This window comes from Chrysochloris asiatica, unplaced genomic scaffold (genome assembly GCF_000296735.1).
Source record: "Chrysochloris asiatica unplaced genomic scaffold, ChrAsi1.0 scaffold00045, whole genome shotgun sequence".
Classification (NCBI taxonomy): Eukaryota; Metazoa; Chordata; class Mammalia; order Afrosoricida; family Chrysochloridae; genus Chrysochloris; species Chrysochloris asiatica.
This window is the reverse complement of record NW_006408563.1, coordinates 9653881-9674557: the sequence shown is the minus strand read 5'-3', so window position 1 is coordinate 9674557 and position 20677 is coordinate 9653881. Positions and strand designations below refer to the sequence as shown.

The window sequence follows — 20677 nt, the reverse complement described above, 5'->3', positions numbered from 1 at the left end:
TAGCTATTATTTAAAATTGTTTAAAAGTATTAACTTGATAATGTGTCTAGCCTAAGAACTTGGGGAGTGAGTCCATAAACAAGGTCCATAAAACAAGGACCACCACAGCCTGCTGTTACGTTACAGAACAAGGTGGTTTGGGAGGGTGCCTGTGGTTAACTGCTTCATTAATTATGTGCAAGGGAGAGCTTCTGGATGCCTTAACATGAACACAACCAAGAGAAAGGATCATACAACACTACTTCCGAGAAAGCCTGGATCCCAAAAGACACTTACTTCAGCACCGTTTCCCTCATATGTGTCAATGATGGCATCATGCAAAAATCACTTTAAAAACATCTGCCCCTTATTATAAAGACAATGAAGTGGGTGAGATGGCAGAAGTCAAGCACCAATCAAGTCACATGCAGACTCATGTCATCCTGGGATTGGATTGGCTGATGCTTTTTATTAAAATCTGCCAGAAAATGCTACTGAGCATGGAAGTATTCATTTCATTCCTTTTGACATCCCAGTCTTGGTGTGGCCCTGTGGCTTAATAGAGTGCAAAGCCGTTTGAACTGCAAGGTTGGTGATTCAAGCTCACCAGCTGCTCCTCAGAAACAGGGTCACTATGGGTCGGAACCGACTCGACGTAACTTAACAAATATTACTCCCAGAAAATTATTCTAAGAAAAGAATTAGAGGTGTAATGGAGATTTTCACTTTATGTTGTTGTGAAGTGCAATCAAGTTGGCTCCGAGCCCTAATGACCCTGTACAGGGTTTTGAAGCAACTTTGCATCTCATGCATTAATCCACACCACCACACCAGGACTCATTTTACTTTATGTTGTTGTTGTTAAGTGCTGTCAAGTTGGTTCCGAACCATAGCAACCCCGTTTAGGGTTTCCGAGGAGCGGCTGGAGAGCTTGAACCAGTGACCTTGTGGTTCAAGCCGGACTTTGCAGTCCAGTACAGCGCCACTCCAGGAGTCCTCCTTTCACTTTATAATCATCTTAAATTTCATTAGGGATTGGCTATCTAAATTATGGCCCATCCATATGACTAAATACTTTACAGAGATTAAAGATACTGAAGCACACTTTTAATAATATTAATGAAAATATCCATTAATGCCAAAGAAATACGGTATGTTCAATTTTGGGGAAAACATACATATATATTTGGTACAAATATACACTATATATTTGGTAGAAAAGACATTATAAGTGTATCCGTTGTTATTGGCTGTCGAGTCCGATTGACTCATAGCGACTGTCTAGGATTTCCAAGGAGTGGCTGGTGAGTTTGAACCCCTGACTTTGTGTTTAGCAAGCGATTGCAGATCATTGTATTTCTCTTATTTAACTTCCAAAATCAATTTACTAAATTGTGTAGGGAGAAAACTACTAGAATTTTCCCAAACATTACTTATTCAGGTCTTTCGGATAAGTGGAAACTGAGTTTAGGTTTATTTCTCTATATTCCTGCTGCACCCAGTCACAATCCTTAGGCCATGTATGTATATTTACGTGCGGTGGTGGGTCTGTACTATAAGCACAGGACTGTGAACCAAAAGGTTGGTAGTTCAAGTCCACCAACCCTCCGCGGGAGCAATATGGCGCTTTCTACTTCAGCAAAGATTTACAGCCTCAGAAACCCTATACACGGCCGTTAGGAACCGACACGAAGGTACTTAACAACAACATGCAACCCTGGTGGCCTGGCCTCCGCTGCAGCGGCTCAGGGCCTCGGGCTTTCCCAGGAGAAGGGCGGGCCGGCCGGCCGGGACTGAGCTAACTTCCGCTTCCCAGTGGAGGAAGCAGCAGCAGCTCTCCATCCGCTCCCCCTGCCTACCATTTCGGCAGACCAACAAGTACTGGTTTGAGTTCTCACGGACTTCAAGGAAGGAGCCGTGTGGCTCTCTAACCCCAGCTTAGGGGACATCTATCTTTTCTCGGGAGACCCTCCTCCACCTAGGTGCCCGGAGCTACCCAGAAACCGTGCGGAATGGACTCCGTTTCCGGAGGCGGTGCTTCCGGGCGAAGGACCTATGGGAGCGCAGGCAGCGTGGTATTGGGGAAGTATAACTTAATGAGTCCCAACAGAAACTGAAAGAGGCACTAGAAGGAACTTTATTGGTTAGCGCTAGTTCACTTTCAGACTGCCTACTAACAATATCTGTTAAAACATCAGCTGAATGAACTAATCTTCGAATCAAATACCAAGATGGGAAATTCAGTTTGGGCTCACTCATATGTGTCAAGTCCAAACTTGAGCAGTTTGATAATGGAGTTCATGTGATACATTTTACACCTTCCTGTGACTCTACACGTCAGCACCATTGCCGTAGCTCCGCTGCAAATACACCAACATCCTGGGAACTACCTTTACCAACAAAACTAGAAGATTATTTGGAAGAATATAAATATCAGGCATAAGTACATCTCTTTTTCTAAGTATGCCTCGTTTAGAGTACTCCAAATGCAACTATCTAAAAGAGAATCAAAACGTGAGTGATTGGCTCTAGATAACAGTGTGGAATTCTTTCAAAGAACAGATGAAATCAATCCAATTTAAGTGCGTGCCCAGGTAGCTAGTTATTTAAAGTTCCCACCATATATTTTATACCTGAGTGATGCTTCCCTTTGTAAGATTGACCAAGACCAGTTCAGCCTTTTAAATAAATAAAATTCCAAGTGAAGGTTGTAGGAGCATTTATCAAAATACCTTGACTTTCTGTGGTTACTTTCCACTAGTTCTAAGGTTCTAGTGCCAGCGGTAGGTAAGCGCTCCCCATGGGATCACTGTACAAATGGAAGGAACCAAGCCGACACAGGCTAACTTCAATTTCATATACCTGGCGATCAGAGTCATTTTGTAGTCTGCATTCCGATGTACCTAAGAGTTTTGTTAAACAGATTGTGTTGGTGAGTATTGCGCCTTCAAAAAAGAGAAAAAGAGTACAGTGTAGGAAACCTAAGGTGCAGTTCCACTCTGTTCTATGAGGTTGATACAGAGTCACTATGAGTTGGAATTGACTCTACAGCACACAAACAGAAAAAACTACTTGAAAGCAGGGGTTTGTCTTATTTTCCTATTTCCTAGTGTGTGAATTTCCCCCACTGTATCCACAGAAAAATATCTAGCACTAGTAAATGATTGGTAATTGTCTTGTCATCTGAATATAACATTATATTTTGATCTAGGTTGCAGCTGCATTCTCTTGACAAGGATGGAGTTCAACAGTCTTCTGCATGAAATTGGGGAACACCTGGACAGTGGTAGACTTGCCTCCCTTAAATTCCTGAGCCTAGACCACATCCCCAAAAGAAAGCAGGATCACATTCAGGATCCTTTAGCCTTCTTCATGGCACTCCAAGAAAGGAGAATTTTGGAGGAGAATAACCTGTTCTTCTTGAAGGAATTGCTTTTCCATATTCAAAGTCTAGATCTGTTGACCAAGTTCTTTGGCACCAGTAAGCAGGAGATGATAAAAGAGCTTCAGATACCAGGCAAGGCCAAGATTTCTGCTTACAGGTAAGCAGAACAACTATATTCTGTTGATTTGAAGGTGTGGATTACATGGGCACATCTTCATGGGCAGGGCAGACTATGGATTGTCTGTGTGGTGTGACTTTGGAGGCTCTGGGAAGGTGTTCCACTAGGGTAAGATTAAGAACTTTAGAGTCCTGGTGTGGCACAGGATAAACACTCAACCAAGAGGTCTGTTTGAACTGCAAAGTTGGTGGTTCAAACTCACCAGCTGTTCCTTAGAAACCCTATACAGGTTCGTTATGAGTTGGAACCAACTCGATGGCACTTGACAATAATAACAACAAAGGCAGTAAAGATTTACAAACTTGAAACCCTATACAAGGTTGCTATGAGTTGGAACTAACTCCACGGCACATCACCACCACCACCAAATAGTAACAAAAGCGTTGTAAATGGTTTGTGCTCAACTACGCTATGGGATAATACACTGGATTGCAAGATCAGTTTGAACTGCAAGGTTGGTGGTTCAAATTCACCAGCCGCTCCTTGGAAACCCTATACAGGGTTGCTATGAGTCAGAACTGACTTGAAGACACTTAACAACAACAGCAGCAACAACACTAAGTTAAAGGAGTCCTGGTGTGGTGCTGCAGGGTAATGCACTAGATCACAAGGTGGGTTTGAATTGAAAGGTCAGCAGTTCAAATCCACCAGCCGCCCCTTGGAAATCTTATACAGGGTCGCTGTGAATTGGAACAGATTCAACGGCACTTAACAACAAACAACAACTAAACTAAAGTTTGGCAGTTTGAACACAACTCATCAGCACCTTGAAGAAAGGCCTGGTGATTTCTTTCTGAGATTTGAGTTGCCATGAGTTGGAAACAACTCCACAGCACTTAACAACAACACTAACTTAAAGGTTGACATTTCGAACCCATGCAGTGACATAATGGAAGAAATGCCTAGTGAATTGCTTCTATAAAGGTTATAGTCATGCAAACCCTATGGAGTAGTTCTACTGTGTAACACATGGGGTCGCCATGAGCTGGAATCAACGCATTGGAAAAGATTATTGTCACTTATTGCACACTAAGTGTGTGCCAAAGATTGGTTTGAGCACTTTTATCATTTAATATTTATTTCTTTTTCATTTAATTTTATTTATTTAACCCTTAACACCTCCCTAAAATGTAGACATATCCAGTCTACAGAGAAGGGAAAAAACATATAACATGTCTAGAGTCATACACTGTAGGTATGCAATAAGATGCCAACGCCAGCCCTAAAACACTGCGCTTCATAGCCCTCTGGGTTTAAGGAAAAATAAATAAAAAGACTGGCCCCTGCTATCAGGGAACTCAGTTTGGTAAATCAAGAAACCCAAACTCATTGCCATTGAGTTGATGCCAATTCATAGTGACCCTGTGGGATAGGTTTTCAAGGCTGTAATCTTTATGGGTCATTCTCCTGTGGAGTGGCTGGGGAGTTGGTATTCTGATCTTTTGGTTAGCAGCTGAGCACTTAAACGCAGTGTCACCAGGCTTCCTCCAGGCTGGTAAATAGACAGTTATAATCCTCACATGTGTGATGTCCTTTGGGTGATTCAAAGACACGGGAAAGGGAAGACCGCAGTGTGAGGACCTCTGGGCCATGCTTGAACCTCTTCTTAGTGGGTGAGTGGGAGTCTGTAGATAGCCAAGGGGCTAGAGGGTGGAGGAAGTGGAGGGAACACAGCATAAAGGGGTGAGAGGGCATGTTTGGAGTCTCTGATCCTTCCGTGTTAGAGGAGTCTACAAGGACAGAGAGAGTGGGTTCTGAGACTGGTTGGAAAGGGCTGAGAAGCGTGGGGAGAAGAAGATGAACAGGGTGCCTGGGCTCATTTTACAAAGGTGCTTGTATTCGAGAACCAAATGTTTGGCTGTCTTGCTCAATGGAATGGCTGGTTAGGTTTAACTAGCAGAGTGATGATCCAATCTGCTTTCTTTAAAAGCATAATTTCAACAAGTCAATTAAAAAAAAAATTAGAATACATTTTTTATTTTATGATGAAGACAAAAGAAAAACAAGTTTAATTTAACCAAAATTAACTGAATGGCAAGATTGCTTGAATTGAAACCTCTGTTAAGGGTAGGATAGTTAGACATTTGTTGCACGTAGTGTTGGGTGTCTTCACTATGACAACTCCATATGACAGAGTAGAACTGCCCTGTAAGGTTTTCTAGGCTGTAATCTTTATGGGGGTAGATTGCTAGGTCGTTCTCCCACAGAGCTGCTGGTTGGATTCAAATGGCCAGCCTTTTTGTTAGCAGCTCTTAACTTCTATGCCACCAGAGCTCTGTAGTTGGATATTGTTGTTGTTGTTGCTGTTAAGTGCCATCAAGTTGCTACTACTCAGAATGACCCTGCGTAGGATTTCCAAGGAGTGGCTGGTGCGTTTGAACTGCTGACCTTGTGGTTCGCAGACCAGTGCTGACTCACTCTGTAGTAGTTGGACATTAGCCCTTAGTTTTGTAAGTCGCTACACTGGCCTCTTTGTAAGGACTCAACTCATACATCATGTCAGTAACTGGCATTGGAGTCAAGTCTGCTGTAATGTCAAATATCAAATGGGATTTTATTTAAGAAAATATTTCTAAAGTGTCTTCATTTCCTACTGCAGGGTCATGCTTTTTCAGGTTTTTGAAGATGTAAGCAGTGAAGAATTAAAGGCCTTTAAGTTTTTTTTGATAAAGGAGATCCCCAAAGGTAAACTGGATGATGAGACAATGGTAAGACCAGTATCCTTCCAAGGTTTATTCCTGGGGGTTAGTCAGGCCTTGCAGTGGGGATTACTGCGATTGAAGAGGATGCTCACTGGGGATCAGTCAGGCCGTGCAGTGGGGATTACTGAGATTGAAGAGGATGCTCACTGTTTAATCAACCCTAGCTGTTGTAAATGTCATTCCTTTTAGATTTTAAAGTACTGCTCACTGTACTCTTCAGGACCAAAGAGAGAAGGCTGGTTGGTTATTAGAGCACACTCCAGTGTGGGACTCAGCAGAAACATTTTACCCATTAACCAAAAAAAAAATATTTTATTTTTTTCATTGTAATTTGGGTGAAAGCTTACAAAGCAAATTGGTTTTCCATTAGACAATTCATACATGTTTTGTTTCGTGACATTGATCACAGGCTCCACAATGTAACAGCACTCTTCCTACTTCCTCCCTGTGGTACTTTTGTCCTTCTTTCCTCTCCCTTCCTGCCTTTGGAGCTTTATCCTGGCCAAATGCTGCCCTTTTGGTCTCTAGTGGTTGGCTGTTCTAAGGAGTGCCTACCTCCTTGGTGTTAATCACCTTATAGTCCTATCTGTTGTTTGGCTGAAAGTGAACCTTGGAGGTAAAATTTCCACCTTTTGCAGTCCTTGAAACCATGTGGAACTTAGAAGTAAGACAGATGTGGGAAGGGACTCAGGTCTGGGAGTGGATTGAGGGCCAGAGAGATTGATGTGAGAGACAGTCCTCAGGGTCATTATTGTGGTACCAGGCTGCAATGTCTCAGTCACACACCTCAGACGGCTTTTCACACAAGGGCAGGCATAGGTGCTGCCTGGAAGGGGTTGACAGTTTTTCCTTTATTTTCCCACTTGTGTCTTCTGAGCCAGGAAGCACAGCATCACCCTACCCCACCCCTAGTAGTCTGTTGGCTTTATAAGACCAACATGCCAGCACAGGAGGATCTGCTTGGGAAACAAGGAGGGCCTTTGCTTTAGAGAAAGCAGAAGTAAAAGAATCTCATCTAAACCTAGTATCACTCAACCCAGTCTTCCAACCTTGTTTTTCCTCCTTCTAGACCCTGCTCGATATTTTCATAGAGATGGAAAGGAGGGGCATGCTTGGAGAAAGAAACATGAACACCCTGAAAAGGATCTGTAACCAAATCAATAAGAGCCTGCTGCTGAAAATCAGTGCTTATGAAGAAGACACAGGTAGAAATAACGTGACAGTAAAGCGTGTTCTTAAACTGACAAATCCTTCTGTGTTACAACTGCTTCTAACCAAATAGCGGCTGGGTTTCTTTTTTAATTCAGAGAGAAGAATGAGCCTTGAAAGAAGTCCAGATGGAGTCTCAATTGGTACGACTTGGAGATAAGTTTTTACAATATAGTTCGTTTACTCTTATGTATCTTCCTGTGTGACCTCCACAAACTCCCTACCATGCCCAAACCTTAATGGACCTGCTCTTTTAACATCAGGATGAAATCTTGGTGGCCACTTGGAGTCACCTCCTGTGCACATTGAAAGGCATAAAAAAAGTTGTCAAAAGATACAAATTGAGAAAAACAGAGGGAATAAAAGCAGATACTGTTGAATGATGATGCATGGAGGGGATTGTAATCATTGCAATGAAACAATAAGTGTAAAGCCTATGTTCTCCCACGTAAACTATCACTCAATTAACGGTTAATAAATAAATAAAAAGAAAAACAAAAAAGACACAAACTCTGCAGCCTCAGGATGACCAGTTTAAAATAGGTGCAGTTTGATAGTAATGTTTTGTTCTCCCAGCCTTTTCCCCTCTTTCCTTTCTTCCTCTCCCCTCTCTTTTTCTTTGCCTCCCTTCCTCCTTCCTCTTTCCCTCCTATCTGTTCTGTGTCCTGTACTGGGTAACTGGATTCAAAGATTCCCTAGATAGTGCAAACTGTGAAGCTCAGTTACTAGCTAGAAGGTGGGTGGGTCAAACTCAACAAGACAAGTTTGGCAATCTGGTTTGGAAAGATCACAGCCATGAAAACCCTATGGAGTAGCTCTGCTCTGTACATGTGGGATCTCAATGAGTCAGAATTGACTCAGTGGGAACTAACAACAACAGCATACTAGTTTCAAGATAGTTTTAGAATCCCTTGGTTCCATCACTTACTCCTTCAGTGAGAATCATTTAGTCCGCCCTGCCTGACAGAGGACCCATGATTGTGAGACATGGCTCTTCATCTTCTGCGTACCTCACCCTCCCTGAGAAGCCCCCAGCCAAATTCCACTGTTTTTTGTTTTCCTATCCTGTTGTTGTTAAGTGCTGTCCGACTCATAGCCACCCTGTATAGGGTTTCCGAGGAGTGGTTGGTGGGTCTGAACTGGTGAGCTTGTGGTTCACAGCCCAGTCCTGATCGTACAGTGCCACCAGGCGCCCTTGAGAGGGGTGAGTGGCCCAGTCCTCTGTCCTTTTTCCTGCCTGGGTAAGCCATACTAAAGAAGGAAATCTCAAAAATCTCATTTAAAATTTTGATTAACTAAAAAATATAAGTGTGCTAAAGAGGTGGTTGGGGTGGGGGGAGGGAGCACACCAGCCTGCAGGTATAGATTTAGTGGACTGTAAAAATTATGTATGCTCACTGAGGATTATTATTATCATTTTTTAAAGCTTGTGCTTTAGGTTTATATAAAAGTTTATAGAGCTAATTCATTTTCCATTCAGTAGTTTGTACCTAAGTGTTCTATGACAGTGGTTATGATCCCCACAATATGCCCATTCTTCCCATTCTCCACATAGGTTTCCCATTTCCTTTTGTCCAAATTATCTGCCCCTTTCTGCCTGCTTCCATCTTTTTGTTATTGTGGATAATGCTGCAGTGAACATGGGTGTGCATATGTTTGTGTCCTGGCTCTTCTTTCTCTAGGAAGTGTACCTGGGAGTGGGACTGCTGGATCAGACAGTATTTCCATTTCAGTGTGAGCTTTTAAAGGAAGCACCTGCTGCCTCCCACAGTGGCTGTACCATTTGATGTTGCCACCAGCAGTCTATAAGACATCCAATCTCCCCACAACGCAACCAGCATTTGTTGTTTTTGTTTTGTTTTGTATTAACCAGTGCTCTGATTGTCAAGATGCCATGGTAGCTTTGATTTGCATCTCTCTAATGGCTAATGATTGGGAGCATTTCTTTATTTATTTGTTTGTCACTTGGACAACTTTGGTGAAGTGTCTGCTCATATCCTTTGCCCATTTGAAATTGTATTGTTTGTCTTTTTGTTGTTGAGGTGTTGAAGTTCTCTGTAAATTTTGGAGATCAGCCTTTAGGTCAGGTATTTTCATGCATACTGGGTACACATATACAAGGGTAAGTCCAAAAGTATTCTACTAGGGCCCCAGTTCATACACGCACAGGTTTATTCCAAACAATATATGTGTTTAAACATGTCTCTGCAATCAATAGATGGCTAAGGCAAGTTCTCTCACTGATGCACTTGTCACAGTCTCGTTGTTGCTGTTAAGTACCGTTGAGTGGATTCTAACTCATCGTGACCCTGTATTGATTGGGTTTCTGAGGATGTAAATCTTTACAGGAGCAGAAATCTTCATTTCTCCAGTAGAATGGCTTATAGATTTGAACTGCTGACCTTGTGGCTTGCAGCCTAACTCGTAATCCACTATGTGTCATTATTGTTGTTGTTGTTAAGTGCTGTCAAGTGGGTTCTAACCCATAGTGATCTTGTATAGGGTTTCCTACAGTCTAAGAAATCCTAGGGGGCAGCTCTACTCTGTCACATGGGGTGATGACATGTGACAGAGTAGAACTGCCCCCTACCACCACTAATATTTGCAGCAGCAGATTGCTAGATCTTTTTCCTTTAGAGCCACTGGTGGATTTGAACTGCCAACCTTTCAATTAATAATTGAGTTCTTAATCGTTGTTCCACCAGAACTCCTTGTTAGAGAATAAAGCTGAGTAATGTTCCAACATTCCTCTCACTCCACACCTGTCTGAACGCAAGGCTCTAAGATGTTAAAGTTCCCTTAAATCAGTAGTTTATCGAAACTACATAGATCAATAAACTGTTTTCTGGTAGTTTATTGTGAGTACCTCATAAATACAACTAAATTCAGCCTAGCAATGTGTAGGAAATATAAATATGGGACTTCCTGGCCATAATTCTCCCTTTGGGGATGAGACTTTGTGTTTCCAAAAGCATGTTCATTGCCTAGCCTTAATTCCCACAGAAAGACTACATTCAAGACCTTTGAATATTGAATGTGTGAATTTTTATTTCTAAGTGGACATGCTTGCCTGCTAACCGAATGGTTGGTGTTTGAACCCACCAGCCACTCTATGGGAGAAAGATGTGGCAGTCTGCTTCAGTAAAGGTTGTTGTTGTTGTTGTTAAGTGCCATTGAGTCGGGTCCGACCCATAGCGACCCTGTACAGGGTTTCCGAGGGTGTAAATCTTTACGGGAGTAGAAAGCCTCATCTTTCTCCCGCGGAGCAGCTGGTAGTTTCGAACCGCTGACGTTAAGGTTCGCAGCCCGATTCGTAACCACTACGCTCATTGGAAACCCTATGGGGCAAGTCGGCTTTGTCCTGTGGGCTTGCTACGAGTTGGAATCGACTTGATCGCTATGGGATGTTGTCTTGAGTACTATGTGTTTTATCAAAGTACTTTCCCTGCCATGTCTCATTCTAGATGTATCTCTTGATTGCTTACAGGGGAGGAGTTATTTGAAAAGCTGACAATATATGACCCTCCAGGAGAAGTAGCAAGTGAGTCAGAGGTATGTGGAAACCTCCAATCGTGCTTTCCCTTTGCTTTCTAGGTGCTAATTATTGTATTCATTCACTTTTTGTTGTTGTTGTTAAGTGCTGTTGAGTCAGTTTTGACTCATAGTAATGCTGTGTAGGAGGGTTTCCAAAGAGCTGCTGATGAGTTTAAACTGGCTGACCTTGTGAGTCAAATGGACCCTGCAGTCTAGTGCTTTATCCCACAGCACCATACTTTTTTTTGTTTTAGCTGATATCTCTTGTGACAGAAACTTACTATAAAGTTTGGGAAATGTAGAAAAAAAAAATCACAAAAAGACACATTTAAAATATGACTTTCTGATTTTTAAAACGTGACCTCTTCAGTTTCTTATAAATTGAGTTTTAGTTTTAAAACAAAAAACAGAGGCATTGGAATGGTTGAAGAATAAAGAGGGTAGGAAGCTTTGTACCCAATCAGTACTTCCAGGAGCCACATCAGCCTGAATGAGGGAGGTTTTTGGAGAATGAGTCTAGGTAGCAGGATTGGAAAAGCAAAGCCTGATCTTTTAGCTTGCATTTAAAAAAGCTTTCTCCTTTGTGATTAGATATAAGCAGGAAACACTCATGATCTAGCATCTTGATAAAGTCAGTATAATAATTTCCTCTGTAGACATAACTTCTATTTATGTAACTTTCACCATCTCACCAAAGGCATTCTCACTCCTTCGTGAACTCACTCCTCACCAAATGCTGCTTGCTGTCTGGCTCAGTACCAGACTGCTCTTAGTCAAAAATTGAGGGTAAACTGAAGTAATGTGGCACTTTGTAAGTAGCACTTTATAAACAGTCTTGTCACCACTGAAGAGCTAAAGATATTGAATCTAGAACAGATTAGGTGGTGGTTGTGGTATTGTGCTCTGCCAACATAAGTCCGACTCAGAGTAGCCCAGTAGAACAGAGTAGAACTGCTCAATAGGGTCTCCTAGGTTGGAGAGCCTTATAGGAACAAATCGCCAGGTCTTTCTAGTACAGAACTACTGGGGGAGTTCAAGTCACCAACCTTTCTGTTAGTAGCCAAGTCCTTACTGTTGTGCCACTGGGGCTCCTTACAGATTAGATCATTTACTCAGTCTTACAAAGTCCTGGTGTGGTGCCACAGGATGAGCACTGGACAGCAAAGTTGGTTTGAACTGCAAAGCTGGTGGTTCAAACTCACCAGCTGCTCCTCAGAAACCCTTTACAGGGTTGCTATGAGTTGGAACCGACTCGATGGCACTTAACAACAATGATTATTCAAAAACAAAACAAAACAAACTTTGTGGTAAAATATTAAACTATGAAGAAGAATTTTTCTAGGACAACCTTAGAGAAAAATGTACACGCAGTTGAGAAATATTCTTGGTAGCATAGTGGATTCCGAGGTGTTGGGTCAACAGTTTGAATCCACCAGCCCCTCCATGGGAGAAAGATGAGGCTTTCTGCTCCTGTAAAGATTTACAGCCTCAGAAACACTATACAGAGGCTCTATGAGTGGGAACTGACTCCACAGTATACAATCACTAACCACCATCACCACCTTACAATGGACTCCTGGTGTGGTGCTGTAGGATAACCCATAAGCTGCTCCTTGGAACCCCTACATAGGGTCACTATAAGTTGGAACCGACTTGACGGCATTTCACAACAAACAACATGGTTATTAAGTAGTATAGCCAGGAATTCTGCCATCTAGCCCAGGATATGTTCTCTACCTCAAGGCTTCCAGCTAAATGCTGACCAATGTCAGCACTAAAACAGTCCTAGGGAAATGAGCCGGACACAGGGCCACCTCTGACAGGGTGGGTCAGGTCCTTCAGTCTGGATACTGGAACCCACAGCATAGTCATAGCCTGCCTGACCAGTGCATCTCATTCGTCACCTGCTGTGACCCTGAAATCTGGGTTAAGATGGCATCCTTTATAAGCCTAGAGACTACACTATATTAAGTGTGAAGGGCAGGCACACAGCTGTGAGCCCAGAAGCCTGGATAGCTTGGCAGATAGCCAAGAGAAACACAAGGTCATGGAGGGGCAGCCAAGAATCCATCTAGCAACTCTTGACTGAGCACTCACAAGACTCTAGGCACAGATGATATCTATCTAGAGGGGTCTTCTGTAGAGACAAGGAAGCAGACATAAGAACACGTAATTATAATACAAAGGTATGACAACAATCTTAATACATGTGTGCAAAGTGTTCAGAAGGCCCAACCATGAGGACATTAATTTTGAACACTAACTTTAGGCTAGAAATCTGGGGGATATACAGGACCACGTGAAAACGAGTTCTTCAGGGAAACAACTCCAACATTGCAAAACCCAACACCTCACTATGGAGTGTTTTCCAGATCTGTAGTGTTTGACCCACCGAGTCAGTTCGTGGGATGGGTTTTTGTTTTCCAGATATCAGACAAAGTTTACCAAATGAAAACCAAGCCTCGGGGATACTGTTTGATCTTCAACAATCATGATTTTTCAAAAGCACGGAAGGATGTGCACAAACTTAACAACATAAGGGATAGGAATGGAACAGACTTCGATGCAGGTAGAGTATAACCCAAAATAGAGAAGTAAAATATTTATTTTACTTATTTTTTTATCCAAAGGGGGAAAATAGGAGTTTTACCAATAGAGCCATATGTTTTTTAAAAAAGGATACAATTGTATTTACCTATGAAGATTAAGAACAATCTTAGATATTTGTTAATTTGTTGATTATTTTAAATTAATTTTTCAAAGCAATGTATGTATATATAAAGTATTAAATCTTTTAAAAAAGCATATAATTAAAAGCAACAATAAGATTTATTTTTAATTTATCTGTATCCATTTTTCATGTATTGACATGGTTAAGTTCCAAAGACCATACATACCATTATACAAATATGGAGGTGATTTCATCATTATATGACTGCAAATTACATCATTACTTAACCGCCAAACCACTGAGAATCATGGCCGGGCCAAGCTGACACATGACCTTGACTGTCATAGTCAGAATTACTCTGGTCTCAGAACTCAGCTTTCACTATTACCAGACATATGCCATTAATATGTAGAACAATCAGATAGAGTTTTTACTATTGTTGTAACTGCAAAATGTCAGATAACAAAATAGTTGGCAAGTGAGGAGTAGGTGTAAATGTATAGGGCTTCTGTTAAATGCATTAAGCACTAAATGAAAAACTTGCCTTGCCATCAAAACCACTTATATAAGCTGAGCTATTTAATGTAGCAGAAATACGGGTCCTTCACAGAAACAACATTTTCAAATGTTAAACTAGCTAAGTAGCTAGAAATTCTTGTGCACAGCCTATCAGAGCTCAGATTGAGAATTTACAATATGAAAAAATACTTATATGGCATATATAAAAATGACTACTACTAACAGTAATGATATAAATATAAATAATCCTGTCCTACCTTTGTGATTATTAAGAATTTTTATTTAATTTGGTGCTCGTGTTACAATTTCAGGTAACCACATTTTACGAAGTCGAAAACTAATGTAGGCCGATTATAATCATGAAAACTCTGAGGTGATCCCTGTTAATAATTGACTTGTTTTTCAAGCAAATTGATTCTAAACTTTTACAAAGCTGAAGACCTTAAGACCGCTGAGTGTGTCATTCATCACTATGCATCTTGGTATTGAAGAAAAGATTTCAGACCTCTGATTTCCACCCAGCTAATATTAAATATCTCCTTACATAATATTATCTTATACTTCAATTGATTTTCCTCATACCTGGCCCGTGATTGACTTGGTTCTGGTGGGCATTTGAATTTGCATTCTCTGCTGTTATGTTCCGCGTGGAATGGCTAACAGTAGGAGACCTAGCTGCTTTCGTTCTTTGAGTGGATGTGATGTAAATTTGAGTGTATACATTTTATTCTTGGTTTGGTGGTGGTGGTGGTGTGCCATCAACTTGGTCTGGCTCATAGCAACCCTATATAGCATTTCCAAGGTTATACATGTTTGTGGGAGCAGAAGTCTCATCTTTTCCCCATGGAGCATCTGGTGGATCCAAACTGCTGATCTGTGGTTAGCAGTCCAGCACATAACTCACTATGTAAGTCACTAGGGTTTCCAACTTAGTTTGGTGGTTGTGGTGGTGGTGGTTATGTACCGTGAAGTTAGTTCTGACTCATAGCGACCTTGTATGGGGGTTCTGAGGTTGTAAATATTTACAGGCGCAGAAAGCCTCATCTTTCTCTTGCAAAGAGGCTGGTAGATTCAACCTACAGGCCTTGCAGTTAGCAGTCCAACTCGTAACCCACTATGCTACCAGAGCTCCTTCATTTGGTTTGGTAGTAAGTCTAAATAGTTCACAAAATACAACAAGTGAACAGTATTCTCTCCTTCCTCATTTGATTCGTAACTTGGGAAATGTTCTCAGCTGGTGACAGTAAATATTAGCGGCCATAGACTCCAACTGCTATTTTAGAGGGTCTGCTTTAAAAAAGAGCCCTGGTGGTGATGTGGGATAAACATTGGGCTGTTAACACAGGTTGGCAGTTCAAACCCACCAGCTGTTTCCTGGGAGAAAGATGATGAGACTGTCTGCTCCCATAAAGATTTACAGACTGGGAAATCCTAGATATGTATGGTCACTATTAGTTAGAATCGACTTCATGGTCTGGGAACTTGTTCTTTAAATGGATCCCTGGTAGCACAGTAGTTAAAGCGATCAGCTGCTAATCATAGGTTGTCAGTTTGAACCTACAGCTGTTCCACAAAAGAAAGATGTGGCAGTCTGTTTCCATAAAGATTTATAGCCTTGGGGGAGGCTTCCTGCGGAGTCTCTGCAATACATAAGACTATAGGTGGAAGCCTAAACCGCATCCAGATCTTCAGAGATGGGAAATTTCCACTTGAAAGGATTAGCAGACCAGCCTGGAGCAGCTGGAAGAACAGAAGATACTTCTTGAAAGAAAGACCTACAGGAAAAATACTAAACAATAGAGGCAGACTGACTGTTACTACAAGAACAAGCAAGTTGCTTGCCCAGGAGACATCAAGGCAAATGGTCGGGTCCCCTCAGTGCAAACCCCCTTCCAAGACTAAGACTCAATACATGCTCTGATTGATGACTACGTTCATCACCGATAAGGGGAAGTGAGGGAAAAACAGCAATGAAGCAGCGAGCTAAGCCCTACAACGTTCAATAGACTTCTGTGAACCCTGGTGAAGACCTGGTTGGCCAGCAGTGTAGCAAGACCTAGGGACTCTTGGGCCCAGAGTCAGTGACATAGCCACAGAGAACTAGAGTGGAAAGGGAAGCATTCAGCTGATAAGAAGAAAAGGCATATGCACAAGAACACCCACACTTGCAGATAATACCCACTCGACCTGGCTTCAATGACTGGATGATCAGAGCTCAACTAGAAGAAGAAAGAAGAGGGAAAAAAATAAAAGTAATCTGATAACAATTTGATGAACTTGACCTACACCTATGGATTCAGTAGCTCAAAAGAGGGAACAAATCTTTACAGCGAGGATCATTCCCACCCCCTCCATACACAGAGTAGACAGGGATGGGCAACTTAGACATTGGCTACCCAAAGTGGGGGGAGCTACAAAGGCCAGAAGTGACTGGCTTACAAGCTTTCAAGAGGGAACCTAGACCAGAGGGCATGGAGGAAGGTAGAATCTCCACTTAGTAGTATACAATCTGTCTAGGTGGGGCTGATGAAATGAAATCCAGATGGGTCTCTTGTGATACAATAGTGGATAATTGTTATCTGGACTGCTTGTGAGGGTTGGAATTGTAAAGGTAGACATTTTTTAGCAAGGAGGGGAGTGATTAACCTTTCAGCCTAAGAGCGGAGGTCCCTGAGACCATCAAGAGAGAAGAGCGGAGAGCAGGACCCTACCCAGAGAAGCAGTGATCCCTGAGATGGAGGCAGAGATGATGACGTAGAGAGATGGAAGTGTTGGGAACTTTAGACACAGTGAGGGAGAGGGGCTGTGTACTGATGACCTGGGGGGGGCAGGCTTGCAGTGTATACCCTTTGGTTGGTTGATGATGCATGGAGAGGATTGTAACCATAGCAATGAAATAATATACTATAGGATGAATGTAAAACTAATGTTTTACATGTAAACTATCACATAATTCACAATAAAATATTAAAAAGAAAAAAGATTTATAGCCTTGGAAACCCAATGGGCAGTTCTGTTGAGACCATAGGGTCACTATGGTCTGAATAGATTTGATGGGCATGGGTTTGGTTTTGAGTTGTTCTTTAAATGCTGGTGCACATTCTTACCTGATCAATGTTAGCCCCATCGGTAGTGCTCTCCAGCTCTGAGCTGTGGCCTAGGGATGGCTGTGCTGTGACTTTTCCTATTTTCATTTTTCAGAGGCTTTGAAAAAGACTTTTGCTGACCTTCATTTTGAGGTGCTACTTTTCAAAAATTGCACAGCAAAGAAAATCTGTGAAGTTCTGGAATTCTACCAAAACCATGACCACAGTAACAAAGACTGCTTCATCTGCTGTATCCTCTCCCATGGAGACAAGGGCATCATTTATGGCACCGATGGGCAGGAAGTCTCCATCTATGAGCTGACCTCATACTTCTCGGGTTCGAAGTGCCAATCCCTTGCAGGCAAACCTAAAATCTTTTTCATTCAGGCTTGCCAAGGAGATAACTACCAGAAAGGTATAGCTGTTGAGACTGACTCAAAACAGCAGCAAAACTATTTAGAAATAGCTTCATCAGCTCAGAAGAAATACATACCAGATGAGGCTGACTTTCTTCTGGGGATGGCCACTGTGAATAACTGTGTTTCCTATCGAAGCCCCGTGGAGGGGACCTGGTATATCCAGTCACTTTGCAAAAGCCTGAAAGAAAGATGTCCTCGGTAAATTTTGCCTTCCCAACCCTCCTCAGTGTTACACTGCCTGTCTCCCTATGACCACTCCTATATTTCCATATTAGAAGGTGCTTTATGGTGGATATGAACAGATCAGCTCTGTGTCCAAGGGGAGTGTTTCCATACACCTTTAAACATCTTTGTATGTATCATATGACTGTGCTTCCCAGGTCAGTTACAAAGTGAGAGAAATGTCAAGTGTTAATATCTTTAGTTCATAGATGGAGAAACTGAGATGCTTCCTGAATTATTCTACACCTCAAAGGCTATCAGGTGATCGCAATGCTAGAAAGGATGGTAAAGCCATATCGTTCAGTTCTGTCTTTAAGGTAGAACAGGACCAAGTCAACCCAACAAAGTTTGGAAAATTTCCAAAAAAGTAGTAACCATTCTGATATTATTTAACATTCTCTGACCCGGTCAAAAGTTTTATAATTTCCAACTTCACCCTTTGTGTGGGACATAAGTTGATCATCAACTATACAGTTGTTGTTGTTTTTGTTGTTAGGTGCCATCAAGTCGGTTCCAACTCATAGTGACCCTATGCACAACAGAACGAAACACTGCCCGGTCCTGGGCCAACCTCTCAATTGTTATTATGCTTGAGCCCATTGCTGCTGCCACTGTGCCCACTCCACCTTGTTGGGAATCTTCCTCTTGTTTTGCTGACCTTCCACTTTACCAAGCATAATGCCCTTCTCCAGGGACTGGTCCATCCTGATGATGTGTACCAAGTATGAGACAAAGTCTTTCTCATCTTTGCTTTCAGGAGCATTCTGGCTGTACTTCTTCCAAGACAGATTTGTTTGTTCTTCTGGCAGTCCATGGTACTTTCAATATTCTTCCCCAACACAGTAACTCAAAGGCATCAATTCTTCTCTGGTCTTCCTTATTTATTGTTCATCTTTCACATGCATATGAGGGTATTGAAAATACCATGGCTTGGGTCAAGTGCACCTTAATCCTCAACTGATATTTTTGCTTTTGAACACTTTGAAGAGGTCTTGTGCAGATTTGCCTGATGCAATACGTTGTTTGATTTCTTGACTATTGCTTCCATGAGTGTTGATTATGGATCCAGGCAAAATGAAAACTTGCTGTAGAGTGGTGGAAGTGGTGGTTGTGTGGCACTGATTAAGTTCTGACTTATAGAAACCCTATATAGAGTTTCCAAGGCTGCATATCTTTATGGGAGCAGAAAGCCTCATCTTTCTCCTGCAGAGCAACTGGTAGATTCAAACTGTTGATTTGGTGGTTAGCAGTCCAGCTCATAACCTACTATGTTACTAGGGCTCTTTTGCTATAGAGTAGCAAGCTTTTATCTGTCTACTGATTTGATCTGCTTGAAGCTATGAAATGTGGGACAGTAGCCTTTCCTTAATTATGACATCATTTGCTTTTAGTTTGTAACATCATTTGCTTTTAATAGTTTCTTATGTCTCAGATTACCCGAATGCACACACACCTGACATTTGAATAGCAAGGAATCTTCTTCCGATTCCTCTCAGTTTTATATTTCATTATGTTTTGAGCGTATGCAGAGTAAAAATTTCTCATGGTAGATAAAGGAATGTATAATGTTTTTCTATTGTAACAGAGACCATGAATCCTGCAAGGTTCTAAAGCAGGGGTGAGGAAGGTCTGGCCCATGGACTGTATTAGGTCTGTAAAATCATTTGGTCTGGCCCTGCTAAGGCAACCACAGTTCCAGCTATTACATTAGGCATGAGTTAATAAATGTTTGCCTAAATGTAGCAGACTAACTTTTAAATTGATAACTTTGTATGACCCATGAATGATGTTATAAATTTTGGCAGACAAAAGGTTCCTAACCCCTGCTCTAGAGAATGGCTGCAGAGGTAAATGAAAAAAAAAACAAACAAAGCTGATAGAGATGCTGGTGAGAAATGGGTAAGATTGGCTATAGGAGACATTCAGTTTCCATTTGGCTAGCTCTGCAGGAGAAAAGCCCTAGTGGTCTGTGTCAGTAAAGATTACATTTTAGGAAACCCTACAGGGCAGTTCTGTCTTATAGAGTCACACTGTAAGTTGGAATTAACTCCACAGCACACAACAACAAAATTTGATTGCATTATAGATGAGTCTACAGAAATATCTGAGGCAGAGAAGGTTGGATCATGGGGCCCAGTGATACAGTACATGGAGAAGAATGAAGAACACAGAGATCAGGAGAGAAAGAAACCAAATCTCATGCCAACACTGAGGTTTCTGATGGTCAGTCGAGATCCCCGATGACCCAGAGATAAGTTAGTAAGCTCTGAGAGAACTCCTTTATCTGGGAAACTGTCGTAGGTCTTAGTTTCTAAAACGAAACCAGTTTATGTGGAGTTGATTTCAGCTCATGGTGATCCCGTTAGCTACAGAGAAGAACTAAACTCCACGGGGTTTTCTTGGCTGTCATTTTTACAGAAACAGATCACCAGCCCCTCTTTCCATGGTAATGTTGGGTACGTTTGAACTGCCAGCCTTTTGGTTAGCAGCTTAGTGTAAACAATTTGTGCCAGTTTAGCCAGTTACTATTTCGAATGCTTGATGTTTTGAGGGAAAGAACTATCAGGACAGTAGATGAAACACTTCACTGAAGTTTATGCCCGACATATCCTCACAATGTCATTCTATGTTTTTCAGGAATGACGATATTCTTACCATCCTGACGGACGTCAACTATGAAGTGAGCAATAAGGATGACAGGAAAAATATGGGGAAACAGATGCCACAACCCACTTTCACACTGAGAAAAAAACTCTACTTCCCTCTTAATTGA

General features: G+C 41.8%; 1 protein-coding gene across 2 annotated transcripts; it reads left to right on the top strand.

Annotated features, from left to right (window-relative positions):
* Positions 1-3216: 3216 nt before the first annotated feature.
* Positions 3217-20677, top strand: CASP8 (caspase 8, apoptosis-related cysteine peptidase). 2 transcript variants are annotated; one of them, XM_006861985.1, is made up of 8 exons: positions 3217-3521; positions 6142-6250; positions 7314-7442; positions 7542-7596; positions 10941-11005; positions 13415-13556; positions 17379-17880; positions 20542-20677. In XM_006861985.1, the coding sequence occupies exons 1-8, from the start codon at positions 3217-3219 to the stop codon at positions 20675-20677; spliced, it is 1443 nt and encodes a 480-aa protein (XP_006862047.1). The 2 variants fall into 2 exon arrangements, with proteins under 2 accessions (XP_006862047.1, XP_006862048.1); XM_006861986.1 differs by lacking the exon at positions 7542-7596 and having other exon boundaries at positions 7314-7449.

Coding starts and splice junctions, on each gene's coding strand:
- CASP8 (XM_006861985.1), top strand. CDS start 3,217: ATGGAGTTCAACAGTCTTCTGCATGAAATTGGGGAACACCTGGACAGT. Junction 7,443..7,541: donor AAATCAGTGCTTATGAAGAA/GACACAGGTAGA, acceptor CTGGGTTTCTTT/TTTAATTCAGAGAGAAGAAT. Junction 7,597..10,940: donor TCCAGATGGAGTCTCAATTG/GTACGACTTGGA, acceptor GATTGCTTACAG/GGGAGGAGTTATTTGAAAAG.